The sequence below is a fragment of the Marmota monax genome, unplaced genomic scaffold (assembly GCF_021218885.2).
Source record: "Marmota monax isolate L192 unplaced genomic scaffold, Marmota_monax_Labrador192_F-V1.1 WCK01_AAM20220418_F8-fsc00333, whole genome shotgun sequence".
NCBI classification, from domain to species: Eukaryota; Metazoa; Chordata; class Mammalia; order Rodentia; family Sciuridae; genus Marmota; species Marmota monax.
The window spans coordinates 266,708-285,979 of NW_026694397.1; the positions used below are offsets into that span (position 1 = coordinate 266,708).

Below are 19,272 nucleotides of genomic sequence, written 5' to 3' on the forward strand. Positions count from 1 at the left end.
TGGGCTGTTTGTTTGCAGTTCCTTATATATTCTGGATATCAACCTCTTGTCAGATATACAATTTGCAAATATTTGCTCCCTCCCCTTCTGCAGGTTGTGTCTTCATTGTGTTGATTGTCATTTTGACTGTGCAAAAACATTTTAGTTTAATGTATTTGTCCATTTATTTGTCTAGTTTTTTGCTTTTGGTTCTTGTGCTTTGGGGTCTTGTCCAAAAAATCCTTGCCCATACCAATGTCCTGTAGTGTTTTCCATATATCTTCTACTAGTAGTTTCATAGTTTCAGATCACATATTTAAGTCTTTAATTAGATTTTGGTTTGATGTTTATAACTGATGAAAGGAATCTAGTTGCATTCTTCTGCATGTGGATATCCAAATTTCCCAGCACCATTTATTGAACAGATTGCCTTTTCTCTGCTGTGTGAATGTTCTAGCACCCTTATGGAAAATCAATTGGCTGTAGATGTGTGAGTTTATGTGCAGGTCTCTATTCAGATTCCTTTGGTTTGTTTTTATGCCAATACCATGCTCATTTGATTACTATAGCTTTGTTGTATATTTTGAAGTCAGATAGCATAATGCCTCATTCATTCTTTGCTCTTTTTGCTTAAGATTCATTTTGCTATTCAGGAATTTAAGGGATTACGTACAAATTTTTAAGATTATTTTTCTCTAATTCTGTGAAGAATGTCATTGGTGTGTTGATAGGGATTGCAGTGAATCTGTAGATTATTTGAGTAGTGTAGGCACTTTAACAATATTAATTCTTCAAATTCATGAACACAGGATGTCTTTCAATTTGGGGGGTGAATAATGGTTAGTTGTGCTTCTGTGGAATTTGACCATTTCATCTAAATTGTTACATTTAAGTATAGAGGATAGTTCTTAGTAATCCTTTACTATTCTTTTGGTATGTGGTTCTATGAGGATATCACTTATTTCATTCATGGTATTGATAATAGAGTCTCATGTCTTTTTTGTCAGTCTCATTTGAGGATTGTCCCTTTAATTGGTCTTATCAAAGAAACAGCTATTTTGTGTCTTAATTTTATCATTTTTCTTTTGTTCAGTTTCATTGGTGTCTTTTTTGTTGTTGCTATTTCCTTTCTTTGAGTTTGTTATATTTTTTTATTCTCTGGATAGAATCTTAGATTATTGGTTTGAATCTTTTCATTTTTAAAATTTCTCTCTCAGCACTGATGTAATCTTAACATGAAAATTGTCAAATTTTAATATGCTATATTTCATTTTCATTCACTTCAATATCTTTTGATGTCTCTTGACACTCTTTGACTCAAATATTACTTAGAAGTGTATTGTTGGATTTCCAAGTATTTTGAAATTTTCCTGTTACTTTTCTTTTAGCAGTTTCTAGCTTGATACCATCGTGATCAGAACACACACTGCATGACATCCATTCTTCTAAATATGTTGACATTTGTTTTATGGCAAATGCTATTGTCTGTCTTGGTATACGTTCCATGGATGCTTAAGAATAATGTGTGGTACACTGTTGCTGGATGGAGTATTTTATAGCTGTTAAATTGTTCCTGTTGGTTAGTGTTCTGCTATGTTTTTGTTCTTTTTCTACTTGCTCTTGCATTTGTTGAGACAGAAATGTTAAAGTCCCCAACTGTAATTATGGATTTGTCAGTTTCTTTTTCACTTCCATCAAGTTTTCCTTCAAATACTTTGCAACTCTGCTTGTTATTTGGTGCCTACACATTTGGAAGTGCTGTATATTCTTCCTGTAATGAATCTCTTCTAATTTTCTTTGCTCTTAAGTGCACTTTATCAGATATTAATATAGCCAATCCTGCTATTCTTTAATGTTTGTAGGATTTCCTTTTCCATTATTTCATCTATCTATCTATCTATCTATTGGTACTGGGGATTGAACCTAGTGGCATTTAACTACTGAGCCACATCCCCAGTCCTCTTGACTTTCATCTAGAGGCAGGGTCTCACTGAGTTGCTAGTTTCTGAGGCTAGCTTTATCCTCCTGCTCAGCCTTCTGAGCTGCTGGGATTACAGGCATGTACCACCAGATCTGGCCCAATATTTTATTTTTAACATGACTATGACCACTAAGTTTTAATGAATTTCTTGTAAACATGTTTGAATTCATGTTTTTTCATCCATTCTGCAAATCTCAGCCTTTTAATTGGTATGTTTACACATCTAATATAATATTATATATAATATATAATTTGATATAATTATTGTTATATGTTAGGGCTTAAATCTGCATTTTGATATTTTTATTCTTTGTTTTCTCTGGTTTTCATTTCTCTATTTTCATCTTCCTGACTTGTTTTGGGTTATTTGGACATTTTTAAAGATTCCATCTTCATTTTTCTGTAGTGTTTTTGAGTATATCTGTTTGGATAGATCTGTAAGGAACTTTTCTAGATGTTATATATACATAACTTAGGCAGTATACCAGTGTCATTATTGTATAAATTCGAGGGAAATATAGAATCTTTACATTACTTTATCCTTTTCCATTTATGATAAAATTAGCCTAGCTATTCCCTAAATATTTAGAAACATGTGAGGCACAACTTTTGTTTCAACTGTCAAACAGGAAAAAGAAAGCCTATTGTTTTGACTCTTATTTTTGCTTATCATATTATTTCTTCCTTCCTGATGCTCTAAGGTTCATTTTTTTATTGTTTAATTTCTGTTTCAAGAACTTCTATAGCTGTTTTTTTGTTTGTTTGTTTGCGGGGGCGGGGGCAGTCTGCTATTGACAAATTCGCTTAGTTTCCTTTTATCTAAGAATGTCCTAATTTTAGCCAGGCCTGGTGGTGCATACCTGTAATCACCATGACTCAAGAGGCGAGGCAGGAAGGTAACAAGTTCAAGGCCAGCCTCAGCAACTTAGTAAGACCCTGTCTCAAAGATAAAAAGGACTGAAGATGGAGCTCAGTGGTAGAATGCTACTGGGTTTGAACCCCAATACTTGGGGAAAAACACACAAAAGAATGTTTTTGTGAAAAAGATGTTTTTGTTGGATATAGGACTCTGGGTTGACAGCATTTGTATTTCAACACCTGAAATTTCTGTGCTACTTCCTTCTACTCTTTGGTTTATAGAAACAAATCCACTTTTATTCTGATTGTTTTACTACTATAGGTGAGGTGTTGATTTTCTCTGCTTTTAAGACATATTTCTGTCTTTAGTTTTTAAAAGTATAATTAGGATGTGTCTTGGCATGCATTTCTTTGAGTTTGTTCTGTTTGGAATTCATTTAGCTTCAAGAATCTATTTATGTGTCTTTCCAAATTTGGACATTTTCAATTATTATTATCTTGAATACTTGTTCAAACCACCTTCTTTCTCGTCTCCTTCCATAACCCCTATAATCTCATGGATTTCTGAGGCTCTGTTCATTTTTTTCCATTCTACTTTCTCTGTTCTTCAGATTAGATTATTTCTATAATTCTGTTTTCCAGTTCACTGATTACTTCTTCTGTCCCCTTCATTCCGCTGTTGAGACTATTCACTGAGCTTTTAAAATTTTGGTTATTGTACCTTTCAGTCCTAAAATGTCCATTTGCTGCTTCTTTATATCTTCTACTTATTTTCCATCTGCTTGCTGAGGCTGTCCATGTTTTAACAAGCCTATTCATCATTATTTATTGAAACAAATTTTATAATGGCTTCTTTAAAATTCTTATAAATATTTCTAATATTGATACCTTGTTGTTGGCATCTTTTGGTTTTTTTAAAATATTTTAAAATATTTTTAGTTGTTGATGGACCTTTATTTTTATTTATTTGTATGTGGTGCTGAGAATCGAACCTAGTGCCTCACGCCTGCTAGGCAAGTGCGCTACTACTGAGCCACAACCCCAGCCCCATCTTTTGTGTTTTAAAATTTATTTTGATATCTTTCTGGCTTCTGGTATGATGAGTGATTTTTTTTCCCAGTTGAAATCTATACATTTTCAATATTATGGGTCTCTGGATTTCTATTTTTTATTTTTTGGCAGTACTAGGAATGGAACCTGGGGCCTCATACATGCTATGCAAGTGCTCCACCAATAAACTGCATCCCAAGCCCCTTTTAAATTTTTTTTTTTTTTTAATCTTGAGCCTGGGTCTTCCTAAGTTGCTCAGGTTGGCCTCCAACTTGTAATCCTCCTGTCAGCCTCCCGAGTCACTGGAATTACAGGCGAGTGACACTTATGCCTGGCTTGTAGGTTTCTTTTTTTCCTTTTTTAAATTGAAGTCTGGGGACTTATGTAAAAAATAAAATTCTGTTTTATATTAAGATCAGTTATGGGAGGTGGGGCTGTAGCTCAGTGGTAGAGCACTTGCCTAGCCTGCACTAGGCAGTGAGTTCAATCCCCAGCACCTCAAAAAGAAAAGAATACTTCAGTTATGATCAGGAAGAAGAAAGGAAGATGTGTCAGAAAAAAAGACTAAAGAAGAATAATTTGTATAAGTTTCTATATATCTCATGCTTGATAGTTTACATTCCATACTAATTCAGTTCCTTAGAATGTTATTGTGGTAAGGCAGTTATCACTTAAACCATTTTATAGCTGAAATGGGTGCTCAGAAAGGTGAATTGACTTATCCAGACTCACTTAGCTAGGGAAGTGACTGAGCTTGCACTCCAAAACAGGTCTACTCTCTGTAGGAGAGTGGAGTAGAAAGAAAGAAACTGGAAGAAAAAATATCAGTAGCTTTTGAGGTATTGCCTGTATTATTTTTCTTTATTCTACACTTTTATCTCCTATTCTTTCAAATATGAATCAGCTAATTGTTGATGAAGTCTTTACTGTACCATCCTAGAGACCCCATGCAAATAGACATCTAATAGCATAGAAACCATTTTCTGAGCCACAGAGGTAGCAACTAACGCAGTATTCCTACTATTATTCTAGACTATGGAACATTTTCTTCCTTCCCCTGACCCTCATTTAAAAAATTGGACAAGAAATATTTAGACTCAGCCAACTTCTGGGCAGAATCATTGCACTTGGCCTTGTTAGAAATACTAAGTGTATTACTGACTCTGGTTATCTAATCTATTTGTATCTAAAAGTCTCTTCAGTGTTTTTATTTGTCAGTTTTCAAAAATCTGCCTAATTCCAAACAGATTCCATGTAAAGACACAGTATGATGGGATATTTCCATGGTGTCTCATGGTATCAAGATATGAATGAAGATCTGAATGGTCTTTAAAGGACTGGCATGCTGCAATGAACCAGAAATCTCTTCAGATCTTTTTTGTTTTTGTTTTTAAGCCTATACCAAAGAATGAAAGACCTACATTTTATGGCTCTGTAAATTCATTTCAGCAGGAGTGAATAATTTGTTATAGCACTAAAAGGAAGAAAATGTGTAGTTGCTTTTTATTTATTTATTTATTTAGGTACTGAGGATTGAACCCAGGGGTACTTAACCACTGAGCCACATCCCCAGCCCTTTTTTTATTTTATTTATTTTTATTTTGAGACAGGGCCTTGCTAAGTTGCTTAGGGCCTTCTTAAATTGCCAAGGCTGGCTTTGAACCAACAATCCTCCTGCCTCAGCCTCCCAAATTGCTGAGATTTCAGGTGTGCACCACCATATCCAGCTTATAGTTGCCTTTTTTAAAAATATATTTTTAGTTGTACTTGGATACAGTGTCTTTATTTATTTTTATGTGGTGCCGAGGATCGAACCCAGTGCCTCACACATGCGAGGCAAGCGCTGTACCACTGAGCTACAGCCCCAGCCCTATAGTTGCTTTTCTTAACTAAAGTAATTCAGAATTTCAAAGAAAAGCCTATTTGTAGAGAAATTAAGCATGGTTTTATTTCTGGAAGTAAATATTTGCTTTTTTAAAAGTAAAAATTAATAAAACCTGAAGAAACAGAGTAGAGAATGAATTCATGGTATATTTTATATTTGTAGTATGTGTGTCAGATTCATTTTGATGTCTGGGGATGCCAATTTTGAATTATTATATATGCTTCTTACCCTTGAAAGGAAATAATAAAGTATGAAGGAAATAATGAGATGTTTTGGAAATTTTCTTACAGTATATAAAATATATTTAGATTATCAAAATAATTAAAGTGTGAAAAGGTAGGGAATGTCTGCATATTTAAGTTAAATATCTTCAGTTACATTGATATACATGGTACTTAAGAAACATATTCAGGGCTGGGGTTGTGGCTCAGCGGTAGAGCACTCACCTAGCACACATGAGGCCTGGGGTTTGATCATCAGCATCACATAAAAATAAGTAAATAAAATAAACATATATATATATATATATATATATATATATATATATATATATATATGAAACATATTCATCTGTACCGAATTTTCAACTTTATCCTAACATCTCTATGTGCTTTTACTATCACCCAATAACTAAAATTTAAGTGACACAAAGTTTGGCTCAAAATGCTTGAACACAGAAAATGAAGCAATGAAGAGGAAGGGAAATATGGATGAACAAATAGGAGCCAATTGAGGAGAATCCAAAATATAACTTCGAGCTTGCCCTTCACTGCCTTGAAACTAGAGGCTGAGCTTTTCTTCTCAGATGTTTTGTAAAATCTCTCTCTTTTAAAAAATGTTATTTTTTAGTTGTAGTTGGACACAATACCTTTATTCCATTCATTTATTTTTATGTGATGCTGAGGATCGAACACAGAGCCCTGCGTATGCTAGGCGAGTGCTCTACCGCTGAGCCACAACCCCAGCCGCTGTAAAATCTCTTTACCTTAACCTTTCAGCAAAACTAATAACATATTCTATGTTTAAATGAAAGAAATATTATTCCATCCACCACTGACTATGGAGCCACCCTCTGATGAAAATTTACTACAGTGGAATCATCATATGTAATAGATCAGGAAAAATATTTCAAGTGAATCAGAGTCAACATGTAGCTTTGTAGATGGAAGAGGAGTGTGTTTCTCAATAATTTGTTTCATTTTCTAGAAAAATTCTACAATACAGATGCTTTCCAACTTGTGATGGAGTCAAGTCAGATAAACCATCTTTAGGTGGTAAATGCCCTAATCTACTAACCACCCCACCATAGCTTAGCAACACAGTACACTGTAGAGTGTCAATTGTTTCCCCTGATGATTGCATGGTTGACTGGGAGCTGCAGCCCACAGTTGCTACCCAGCATTGTGAGAGAGAGTTGATTGTGCTGCATATTTCTAGGCTGGGAAAAGATCAAAATTTGAAGCTTGGTTTCTACCAAATGCATATTGTTTTCACACTGTTGTAAAGTTGAAAAATCATGAGTTGAACTGTTGTGAGCTTGGGTCATCTCTATATAATTTTGAAAAATACAACCACCAAAAAAAACACAATAATATAAATGATGGAATATTCATCTCAGTAATTAAAATCTGACATTTATGGATGCAAGTTACTAACTGCTTGATTTAGATATTGGAATTCAGATGTTGGGATTTATTATATTAAAATAATGTAGTATTTTATTTGTTTTTCTGTTACAGATGACTTGTTCAAAGTTCACAAGCTTAAGCCAAATCTGAAGTGGCGACAGGCTTTTGACAGCTACTTAAAAACTCTGCCTCCATACTATTTATTAGTATGTATTGATGTGTATATGTATTAACTGTGTCAATGATGATTCTTGTCATAAGAAATGTCAATGAATCAAAAGCTTTACCTTGCTATAAGATAGTTATCTTTTTTATTTATTTTATGAACATTTGTGTCATCACTGTCTTCTCAAACCATGTAAGAGTTTAGAGATGTCATGATAGCATAAAAGAGCACTGTTTTCTCTTTCTTGTTTCTTTTAACTGCCATGGCTATTTTTATGAAACACATCCATGTTTCTCTTATTAAAACTGATCTTATGAAATTATAATTTTGGAATGAAGAATAAATGGGTATTGATTCATGTGTTATACCAACTTCCCTTTTTAACTCTAGAAATTCTCAATCTTGGGGACTCCCTCTGAAAACAAAATGCTGAAGACATTGTAGTTGTTTATGTTCTAGGCACAGCAAGAAGTAGAGGCACTGTAAACATTACTTGGCCTCATTTTGGGTATTATAGTTGGAGACAAACACTCACAATGACTTTGAACTTGTAATGTAATCTAAATCCAGATTCTCAAACCTATTTCAGAGGTTGATGTGGTAACTTAAAACCAATTTTCTAGAGGTGAAAAGGCAGAATCTTCATTGGTGTCACTGGGAGGAGAAATTGGGGTGTGTTAGTATTGACCATGGCAGGAATGGGGTCCACAATAAAATGCAATGTGAAATGATTTTATGACTTTGGAATTAAGACTGAAAGCAATTTACTTATCTGAATTTGCTGTTACTTGCTCTTCTTATCCCACTCTCTTCTGATTTTTTTTTTTACTTTCTGCTCCTTACCTCTCTGCTATTTTCATTGCCACTTTTTAATGTTCCATGTTTGGTTTTATGTGCAGCGCCTTGACTTCTAAAAAATTAATCATGTCCCTTTGCCCCTTATAACTGAACTTTGAGTATTTTAAGATTTATTCTATTCTTACTGTTGTGTATTTTGTTTCCTTATAGCCATTAAAGAAAGCACTAAGGATGATGGGAGCTCCAAATCTGATATCAGATAATTTAGATTGTGGACTTAGTTACAGTGTTATCTCTTACCTTAAAAAACTCAGCCAACAGGTAGTATTGGTAAAAACAAACAAACAAAAATCCTTTGCCCTCAGAAGTGCATTTCCTTATTCTTTAGTATAATTGTAATTTTTCCAATTAAATGTATATATATATATATATATATCTACACTTTATTGGCTAGTAATAATGTGATTTTCTATGGCTTCTAGCTTCACCATTTAAACTGCAGTTAAGGGTCTGTCAGTATCGTTTGATGCTGTGCCATTTTTCCTTCTGCCTGCTGGTTTGTCCTATTCACAACTGGCTGATATTTTGTGGCCTAAGAGGGACAGAGGCTTAAAAGAATTCTCTCCTGGGTCACATTTTGTCTATTCTCAACCTAGTTTCTCCTTGAATCACTTTGGGCTAGAGCATCCCCCTTTTGTAGGTCAGCACACTGAGGCCTGGTATGGTGAAATGACTTGCTTGAAATTCATTTTTAGGCAGCATGTAAAGGACTTACACTCTCACATGCTACTAGCCCTTGGATAAACAGCTATCTGCTTTACCCTGGAGAAGGTGAAGATGAGACCAGTGTTCCTCAACCTGAAGAGTGGGATTCAGCCTCCTCTCTTCTTGCCCTCGAACTCCATCTGTTCCTTTAGACCCCACCTCATGTGCCATTCATTATTCACTTTGTCCCTTGGATGCCCCTCTCTATTAGTACCTCATCCTCCACTCACCCCTCCTTACCATATTTCTCACCTCTACCTAGCCCATTCTTATAGGATGTAAATGTTTAGGAACTATTGAGTTAGCACTCTACTACCATACAATTGTTCTATATTATGTGACAAATTCAGGCAGCAGTTTTACTGTCTTGTGCAAATTGTATGCCCAGAAAAATTAAAAAAAAAAAATTGTATGCCCAGGTAGGGAACAGTAGTAGCATTTGCAGTGGCTACAATGCTTCAAAACAAATAGATTTGGATGTTTGGCCTTTGCAAAAACCAAGAATAGTAAGCAAAGTGTCATTTTACTAAAGGACCGAAAGGAGTCCACAACTGGCATGCTGACACATCTCGCTAGGAACTGGCAAAAACTTCAATACTGTTAAGAGCTTACTGGTTCCTACTGGTCCAGTGTGCTCCAAAATGAAAAAAGAAAGTAAAAGCAAACCCAGAGATCTTATCTGCCAAGTGTCCCCCCAACCCCTTTTCCTCTCTGCTAAGTTTTTTTGTTTTTGTTGTAAATGTTTTGATTTGGTTATTTATTTATCTATCTATTGGTCCATTTATTTTTTTTTAACATGATGTTTACCTTAGGCCTTTAAGGCTGTGTCAGCAGGGTATGGCCACAAGGAAGAATAATGAACAGATTTGAAACTAATGCAAGTTCTTGGACCTTCTCGGGCACATTGATTATATATAGTTTTATAAATGAGCTTTCAAGAAAATTTAATGAAGTAGACCACTCATTTGCTCTTAAGTCATATTTAAGAATTTTTTAGAGCTAATAAACATAGACTCAGTTCCAACTATTAGGGAAGATCAATAAATATCCATGACCAAACCAAAATAAATCCAAAGTTTTGGGGGGACTTAATGAACATTGGTGGAATTTTACCTTTTAGAGAGAAAGATATCATAAATAATTTATAATATTTCTAATTACTAACTTAATTACTACTTGAATAACTATGTCATCAGTGCTCCTTGAACCATCTCAGATGTATATAGAACACAAAATATGTTAAATATCTTGCTACAGTGCATTCTCAAGCAAAATTAATCAAGATAGTATAAAATGTCTATTAAAAGAATTTTTCATCATAAATTAGTGAAAAACTTATTGAGTACACATTACAAATTATTGGTTTGGTAACATTTGTTAAATTAAGCATTACAATATAAGGCTTTTTATGTAGTCCAATGTTAAAAATAAACAGTTTAATTTTTTATATATAACGCCAGTCTATATAATCTGAATTTTAGCACTAATTTACATGTGTAAATAGAGTCTAAACCTTTATGTCTGTTTCTGAAACAAATATGTTGATGTAGACTAGATGCTTTAAAATTACTATGAATGAAATTCTTCCCCATGGTTTCCATTCTTTCTACAATTCAGCCATAGTTTTGACAATAGACAAGAGACAAAATATATTATTTGCCTTTCCAGCCCCCTCTTTGTTTGCTATGATAGTACAGAGAAGCACAGGAAAATGTTTAATTATCTGTTTTTCTGTAATTTGCAATTGAAGTTGTTCTTTGAGGTTCTTAAAGTATTATCTTTCTTAAGTAGTAAAAATGGACAGCAGTAAGGTAGATGTTTTCATAACATACTATGTACTTTCATTTTAGACCAAACTAGAATCAGAACGAATACTAGCATCAGTGGGGAAGAAACCTCCCCAGGAAACTGGTATCAAAGTGAAAAATCATTCTGGAGGTGGTGTGTCCTTGGTTCACAATAAGAATTTTAGAAAACTATTGAAAGAGATTACAGGGGAAACTGCACTGAGACTGACAGAATTGAATACCAAAGAATTTGCTGGCTTCCAAGTAGGGCTCTTAAACAAGGTAAATGGTGACATAAAGAGATTGTATACGTTTGAACTTGTCTGATACATTTATGTTATTCATATGGCTTTAGTTTTGAGATAATGACAGTCCTATTTTGGAGTTAGTAGTTATTAATGGAACAGTTTAGGAATTCTCCTGCTAGTGATGCCAAGATGGAATTAAATGTACAAGGAATGTTTGGGAAACAGCACCTGTGATAGGTAATGGAGAGAGCCTCCAGGCTGCCATGCTAATCTAGCATCTGTGAGAGAGCAGGTAGGAAGGAGGATTGAGAATGAAGAGACGCAGATGTTGGTGCAGCTTGGAGAAAGTCTGGGCCAGCCCAGTGGGGACATCTGGTATGAGCTTTTCCCATGGAGAAGATCCACTGGCAGAACTGGCCAGGCTCTACCATTTTCTCCATTCTTAGAAGGAGCAGGACCTCAGCTCAGTTCTGTAGCAGTTGCCTAAGTCCCTACAGCTGGACGCAGCTCACTGTACTCCCTTTGGAGTCAACCATTGCTGTCCTATGGGGAGATTCCAGCAGCCCACCTCTATAGCTGCCAAAAGACTATGTCTAGATTACAAGCAGTGGTCATGCAAGGTGACCACAGGAATAAATCTCAGGATTTTGAATTTAAAATGATATACTTGAAAAGGGATATTCCAGGGCTGGGTTTGTGGCTCAGTGGTAGAGTGCTTGTCTAGCATGCATGAGGCACTGGGTTCGATCCTCAGCACCACATAAATGTAAAATTAAGATATTGTGTCCACCTAAAACTAAAAATTAAATATTTATTTAAAAAATTAAAAAAAGAAAAAGAAAATGGATATTCCTAGTGACTTTAATAGTGTTGTGGGTGTCTTAGAATAATCAGAACAACAAATGGAAATTTTTCACTGTGAAAATTCTACGATAGTTAGTTAAAGTAAATATAGCTCTTTTCAAAGAGTTTAAGAGGTCAGGTATTACATTTCTAGATTAGAAGCCTCAGGAGTAATTGAAATTGTTTCATTTCAAACAGGATTTGAAGCCTCAGACATACAGAAATGCTTATGATATTCCACGAAGAGGTCTTTTGGACCAGTTGACCAGAATGAGATCCAATCTGCTGAAAACTCACAAGTTTATTGTTGGACAAGATGAAGGTAAATTGAACAGGGGAGTAATTTTCACTAGGAAAATGCCAGGCATGACTTTCATGAAATTTTCTCTCATTATGAGTAGTTTGTTGTAATAGTTTAATGTTTCCAAGTGCCTGTTTTCATGGAATCCCTACATCTGCTCAGACATAATTTATTTTTCTCAAGTTTAAAGGCAAGTGTGCATTCATCAGCACATACACCACACTCACCATACTTTGCCTCAAACAACCCCATTAGACAGATAGTGTGTTTATGCTCATAAAATGGGCATTAAAATTGACAATGAGCATTTTTGTAGTTTTCCCAGGTATAGCCCAAAGTAACAGAACTTAGGTCTGTCAGATTCTCCAATCTGCACACCCAGAACTCTACTACCCACTCTACCACTCAGCTTACTGTGATAAAGAGAATACCTCATTTCTAGAATAGTAATGAACTGGAGAATCATGATCGTTTGCAATTTCCCCTTACTCAGTTTTGTTCATTTTAAATGGGTTCATCCATCTAGAAAAATCAGCAAATCTTAAATTGGACAATCCTCAGAAACCCCTCACAAAATTTTGTGTAAGGGGACTTAGCTAGAAAGATAGCATACACATTTAATTAAATCCTCAGGTTATGGCCCACTAACCAAGATTCTCTGTATAATAAGAGAATGCCATGGAACCTCAGCTCTTTCAAATGTAGCAGATTCATAGTGTTTTGGGTTAAGATGAAAGGTATGAAGCAGGTCATCCATTCTTTTTTATTATTAATTTGTTCCTTTTAGGTATACATGACAGTAAAGTGTATTTTTACATATCGTACCTACATGGAGTAGAACTTATTCTAATTAGGATCCCATTCTTGTGGCTGTACATGATATGGAGTTTCACTGGTGTATTCATATACAAATATAGGAAAGTTATGTCCAATTCATTCTACTGTCTTTCCCATCCCCATCCTCTCTCCCTTCTCTTCATTCCCCTTTGTGTAATCCACTGGAAGAATAGAAGGTCAGCCCATTCTTAAACCTGGCTTGAAGGTAAGGGAGTTGTTCTCATCCTAGGGATATGAGCCTGAAGGCAGTAGTAATGATAGACTAAATAATGATTGGGATGAAGAGAGAAATGATTCAAGATCCCAGAATGCCAGATTCAAGATTTTTGACTTTATTGGATGCCAAGATGCACATTGTTAAACCCAATGATGATCAAGTCATCTCAAAAGGGACATGCACTCCAACTGTAGAGCATCAATTTAATTGCTGGTGATTTTTACAGATTCCCTTCATAGTGTTCCAGTTGCACAAATGGGTAACTATCAGGAATATCTAAAGACAGTGGCCTCCCCATTACGAGAGATTGATCCAGACCAACCAAAACGACTGCATACTTTTGGCAATCCATTTAAACAAGATAAGAAGGTAGGATGCCTATTTCTATTTCTGTCTAAATTGTGATACCCCTTTGATTCTCTTCTTTTTTGGTAAGAGGAATACAAATGAGAGATAAAATGTGATCCCAGGGCTCTTTGTGGATGGAAATGGGAGCCTCCCGATGCAAGAATGTGTTGAATGAGTAAAATAATACCTGCCATTTTTTAAGTACCTGGTAGGAGCTGGTGACTTTAATGATTACATTTTAATGCTTACAACTGTTTTGCAAGGCTTATATTGAGCAAGTTTCAAAGTTCTGTGACATAAGTAATAAGAACCAGGATTTGAACCCACATCTTTCTGGCTCCAGAGTCTATATTCAGTCCTACCACCACACATTAATTTCACCAATTATTTTATTTCATCTGTTTCCATGAATCAGGTAGCAGGCTCTAGCTAGATGGTGATGAGTGTGTCCCTTGAAATATGGAATACTAGGTGATGTGAACTTTTTTTGGGGTGATGTCAATTTTTTGGAATTATCATCTAGAGCTCTCAATGTGGTACATGTGTGATATATCAACTTGACCATTTTAGCATGAAAACAAATGAGATTATATATGTCCTCATGGAGGAGACCATTGCTATTAAGGCACAGACCAGGCAGTAATCTCTTTTATAATCTCTTTTATATCTCTGAACTTAAAAGTATTTCACCTCACCGCAAAGGTTAACTAATTAAAGTATGTTTTATCTTTCTGTACCTTAGTGTCCTTACGTAACATTGGGGATAATAATTGCACCTAACAGGCAGAGCTCTGTGAAATATTAAGCAAGTTAGTACATGCACACTGTTTAGAACATTACTGGGCATGTAATAAATCCTCCGTGAAAATGTTTTCCCCTTCCAGTATAGTATATGGGGGGTTCCTCTGGAAAAGTCATTTTTCATGATTTTGTTCAAATTATAGGGTACATACTCTTAGGTTATTCTTCTATATTTCTGGCTCTCATCCTTCATCTACCCTCAAGAGCAAAAAGTCTCCTTGCTACTTTGCTAGCACCAAGGTGAACGTATTTGAATTCATATTGGAAGTTCTGGTTGGAAAAATCACTTTTTCCATCTATCTGCCTTTCCTAATCTAACTGTAGCATAATCTAACTGTACAATGATAATCAGTGTTTCTTAATGATTAGTTTTAAGCACAAAAGCACCAAAAGGAGAACTTACTGGGGTAGGGGTGGGCAGGTATGCAAAGTGGTTTATACTTCTCCAAAAAGGTAACTATGAGTTTATCCCATTTTGTTTGGTCAGAACTGCTCATTCCTGAAGCTTTCTGATTATTATTATAGCATGTTTGGCCTTGGACAACACCTTGTATGTTAGTTTCCTCTTCGTTCCACTTAGACTGGATTAAAATTGAGTCATTTTCTGAGAATAGAGTTGATAAATATTTGGCCTGTGTTTATACTTATGTAAAGTAATGTAATGTGTAATTGATTGATTGTATATGTATAAGACAAGTGTTTGCAGTTTTTTGATAGTGGAATCTTTGTTTTCAATAGAATATGTTTGTTAATGTCTTTTAGGGAATGATGATTGATGAAGCAGATGAGTTTGTAGCAGGGCCACAGAACAAAGTGAAACGTCCTGGAGAACTCAACAGTCCTATGTCATCTAAGAGAAGGCGGAGTATGTCCCTGCAGTTGAGGAAACCACAAACACCGCCTACTGTAACTAACCATGTGGGCGGAAAGGGACCACTCTCAGCCTCGTGGTTCCCATCTTATCCAAACCTCATAAAACCCACCCTTGTACATCCAGGTATAGAGTAGTGGTTGTGATTTCCTTATGGCTCCTAGAGGACTAAGACGCTAAACAGTTTTATTTTCTTTTGTATTCCTTTTTTTATGTTTAGTTGTTGTTTATTAAGTAAGTCATTTATTAAACCATCTATGTGGTAGGTGCAAAAGACCCCATGGGGAGCAGACAACCTGTTTCAAGGATCTTAGTATATATGAGGAGAAGAGATTCATAATAACACAGCAATTAACACATGGCATGGACATAGTAATTACTAATTAATTCATAACTTAGTAAGTAAATAAATAACAGTAATTAATAGAGAGATGGAGAGTTATGGGCATGTTCATTGTAGCCATTTGGAGCAGCTTCAAGGGTTGGGACAAAGTAGGTTTCCAAGGCAGTCGGAGTGAATTGGCTAGAGCGTGAATCTACACTTGCTCCCTGTGCTGTCACCTCCTGTTCATGCTCTAGCCAAGTACAGCATGGTGTCTGCCACCTTGACCCCACTAAAACCCTTCTCAGGCTCACCAGTGTCTGCTGCACCTTGCCATTACCTCTCAACAGCATTTGGACACCGTTGTCCATTCCCTTCTCCGTGAAGACCTTCATGAGTTCCCAGATACCTCGTTTTCTTTTCCCTTTAAAAATGGCTCTTTCCATCCTTTTTCTGTGTTTTCCCCCCTTTCCTACCTCTAGAAATTGGAGGGCCTCAAAGCTCAATTCCAGGGCATCTTCTCTTCACTGTGTTTTCTCCCTGGGTGATCCCATGCAGTCTGGTGGCTATTAAATTGATTTAGATTTCAACAACTTCAATATTTATACCTCTAGATGAGAGCTTGCTCCTTAGCTCCAGATTCTTATTTTACCATGGACATGGGTTCTCCACTTAGGTATCTAATAGACATATAAAACTCAATAGGTTGCATGTGTTTCAACTAGGCTCCCAACCTTTCCCCTCTTCAAAATAACTCTGCTGACATCCTTATGCATAGCAATTAATGACTTCATCCAGTGACATGCTGGTAAAGCTACAGCACCTGTGGGGACTGAGATGGCAGAGAAACTCTATATAGCATTTTCAGATTTCTCTAGAGTAAATAATGCTAATAGTATTAATGCCAGAATAGCAATCTGAGACTATTGAATTAGAGTCAGGAAGAATTGGGCGCAATTCCCTCTCAAGAGCAGTAGAAAACTGGCTCATTCATACCACTGGCATTGTTATTTACTCAGTAGTTCAGGTTACAAACTTTAGAGTCAGTCTGATTTATTATTTTATTCTTCTCTTACTTCCATCAATTTATCAAATCCAGGAACTTGACATTTAATATAATCCCTGTACTCTACCATTTTTTCTATTCCATGACTCTACACTACCATGATCTCTCACCATGCTACTATGATAGCTTCTTTTCTGATCTCCCTGATTCCTGTTCTTTTATTTCTTATTGTTTGTGCTTTTGGTAGTATGGTCATTTTGATAATATTCTGCCTATCCAAGAGCAAGGTAAATCTTTCCATCTTCTAAGATTTTCTTTGATTTCTTTCTTTAGGGCTCTGTAGTTTTCATTGTATAGATCTTTCATCTCTTTTGTTAAGTTGATTCCCAAATATTTTATTTTTTTTAGGCTATTGTAAATAGGGTAGTTTTCCTCATTTCCCTGTCATAGGATATGTCATTGATATAAGAAATGCCTTTGATTTATGGGTGTTGATTTTATATTCTGCTACTTTGCTGAATTCATTTACTAGTTCTAGAAGTTTTCTGGTGGAGCTTTTTGGGTCTTCTAGGTATAGAATCATATCATCAGCAAATAGTGCTAAATTAAGTTCTTATTTTCCTATACGTATCCCATTAATTTTTTTCATCTAATTGCTCTGGCCAGTGTTTCAAGAACTATCTTAGATAGAAGTGATGAGAGAGGGCATCCCTGTTTGTACTTGGGATGGAACCCAGGGATGCTTAACCACTGAGCCACATCCTCAACCCTTTTTTGTATTTTATTTAGAGACAGGATCTTGCTACCTTGCTTAGGGCCTCACAAAGTTGCTGAGGCTGACTTTGAACTCGTGATATTTCTGACTCAGTCTCCTGAGTTGCTGGGATTATAGGTGTGCACCACAGTGGCACTCAGGTTCTGATTCACATTCTTGCTCCTAACTCACTCCTGGCCCTGAATCCAGAGTGATAGTGTCAGCAGGTAAATGGGTCCATGCCATGCCTATTCTGGAAGTGCATCCTCCACTTTCCCAAGCACTTAGAACACACCCTGAACTCCTGACTGTGGGTCACAGGCTCTGCACAGCTTCACCTGGAGGCAGGCAGCCTCTTCCTCCACTCCATGGTCCTCAGCAGGTCCCCCTCTGACCCTCACCCTTACTGCAGCCTGAACTGTCCCTCTAAATCTGCACAAGCCTGCTCTGTCTCCTCCTCAGGCTCTGCTCAGAGGACACCACCCAGAAGGCCCTGCCACCACCCTCAGCCCTGGAGGCCCCTCTGCTGCTCCCTCCCACTCCCCTGCCCACATCTCCCCCAACAGGAATCCAGCTGGGATGGCCTGTTGCTCTCCATGCACTTCCTCTCTGACTTCCCATCTCGGTGTAGGTTCCATCAGGGCAGGTGCAGTTTCTGTCTGCTTCAGTGATGATCCATCTCTTGGGATAGCAAAAGATGAGTAAAAGATATGTCAGGCTTGGAGTAAAAAGAAACCCACTTTGACACAGAAGGGACGAAGGATGAGGACAATGAGATAGATAGATAGACAGACAGACAGACATAGATAGATAGATAGATTGATTTGGGGTGATGGAGTAGAGAGAGCATATTCAGCCCCAATGTATTTTCTCAGAATATTTTAGATAGAAGTGAGGCAGAATTGTCTATTCATGTTACCTGGCTTAAAGCTCAGGTAACAGCTAGCTCAGGCAATGCATGGTAGTTTATATGTGACTTTGAGAAATCATGTCATCAAGTGAGACTTGGTGCTTTTTGCTTTGTAAAGAGTAATAGGATGGCACTAAATCATGAGTACCAGAGACTTCCCAATGTTTGTTGTGCTATCTCAGTTTCTACATGTTTTCATAGTAGCAAGAGGGAAAAAGGTGATCATGTAGTATTATTTTCCTGAGCTCAGTGTGAGGGGTTTCAGATTTCCACCTGGTACATATTTCTGCTCTGTGAAGTAAATAACTTCCTTGAAACTTAGAAGCACAGGGATGTACCTGTGGGATTGACATAATGCAACTACCTCATAGCTCAACTTCTTAAATTGCTTTCCAGATGCCACTGTCATTCATGATGTGCATGAAGAGAAGATGGAAAATGGGCAAACCCCACCTGATGGCTTCTTGTCAAAATCTGCTCCAGCAGAGCTTATGAACACAACAGGAGATGGTGTCCCACCCAGCCAATTAGATTCTCTGTCTGATGACTTCACTAGTCTCAAGAGAGATGGACCATTTCACAAACTTGGTAATAACGTACTTAGAGGAGGAGCCCCAAACTGCAATCTCTCCGTGGATGACCAAAAAATTGCAGTAGTATCTACTTTGGGAACTGCACCAAATGCATTGCAGATCACTCCTGCAATGGCACAAGGAATCAATGCTGATATCAAACATCAATTAATGAAAGAAGTTCGAAAGTTTGGACGAAGTAAGTAGGACCATCTATCAATAATGTAACAGTAAAACAGGCGGTACCTCTAATTCTATGATTCTGAAAAGATCCAAACCACCTCTTGATGTGCATTTTTGGGCAATATTGGGTTCTCACATAATTTAATGCGGTTCCTTCTGACT

The 19,272-nt window shown here is 36.5% G+C and overlaps 1 protein-coding gene across 9 annotated transcripts in view; it reads left to right on the forward strand.

Moving 5' to 3' along the window:
* Nucleotides 1-19,272, forward strand: part of LOC124109482 (integrator complex subunit 6-like) — a 78,313-nt gene that overhangs the window by 41,318 nt on the left and 17,723 nt on the right. For 4 of the 9 annotated variants that reach the window (XM_058586648.1, XM_046468123.2, XM_046468124.2 and 1 more), the window contains 7 exons: nucleotides 7,493-7,587; nucleotides 8,556-8,666; nucleotides 10,961-11,179; nucleotides 12,187-12,310; nucleotides 13,570-13,712; nucleotides 15,255-15,489; nucleotides 18,752-19,126. In XM_058586648.1, the coding sequence (XP_058442631.1) occupies nucleotides 7,493-7,587; nucleotides 8,556-8,666; nucleotides 10,961-11,179; nucleotides 12,187-12,310; nucleotides 13,570-13,712; nucleotides 15,255-15,489; nucleotides 18,752-19,126 (1,302 nt within the window). Of the gene's footprint in view, nucleotides 1-7,467; nucleotides 7,588-8,555; nucleotides 8,667-10,960; nucleotides 11,180-12,186; nucleotides 12,311-13,569; nucleotides 13,713-15,254; nucleotides 15,490-18,751; nucleotides 19,127-19,272 lie in introns of those variants that run through there. The other 5 variants (XM_046468128.2, XM_046468126.2, XM_046468125.2 and 2 more) reach the window with 5 other exon arrangements.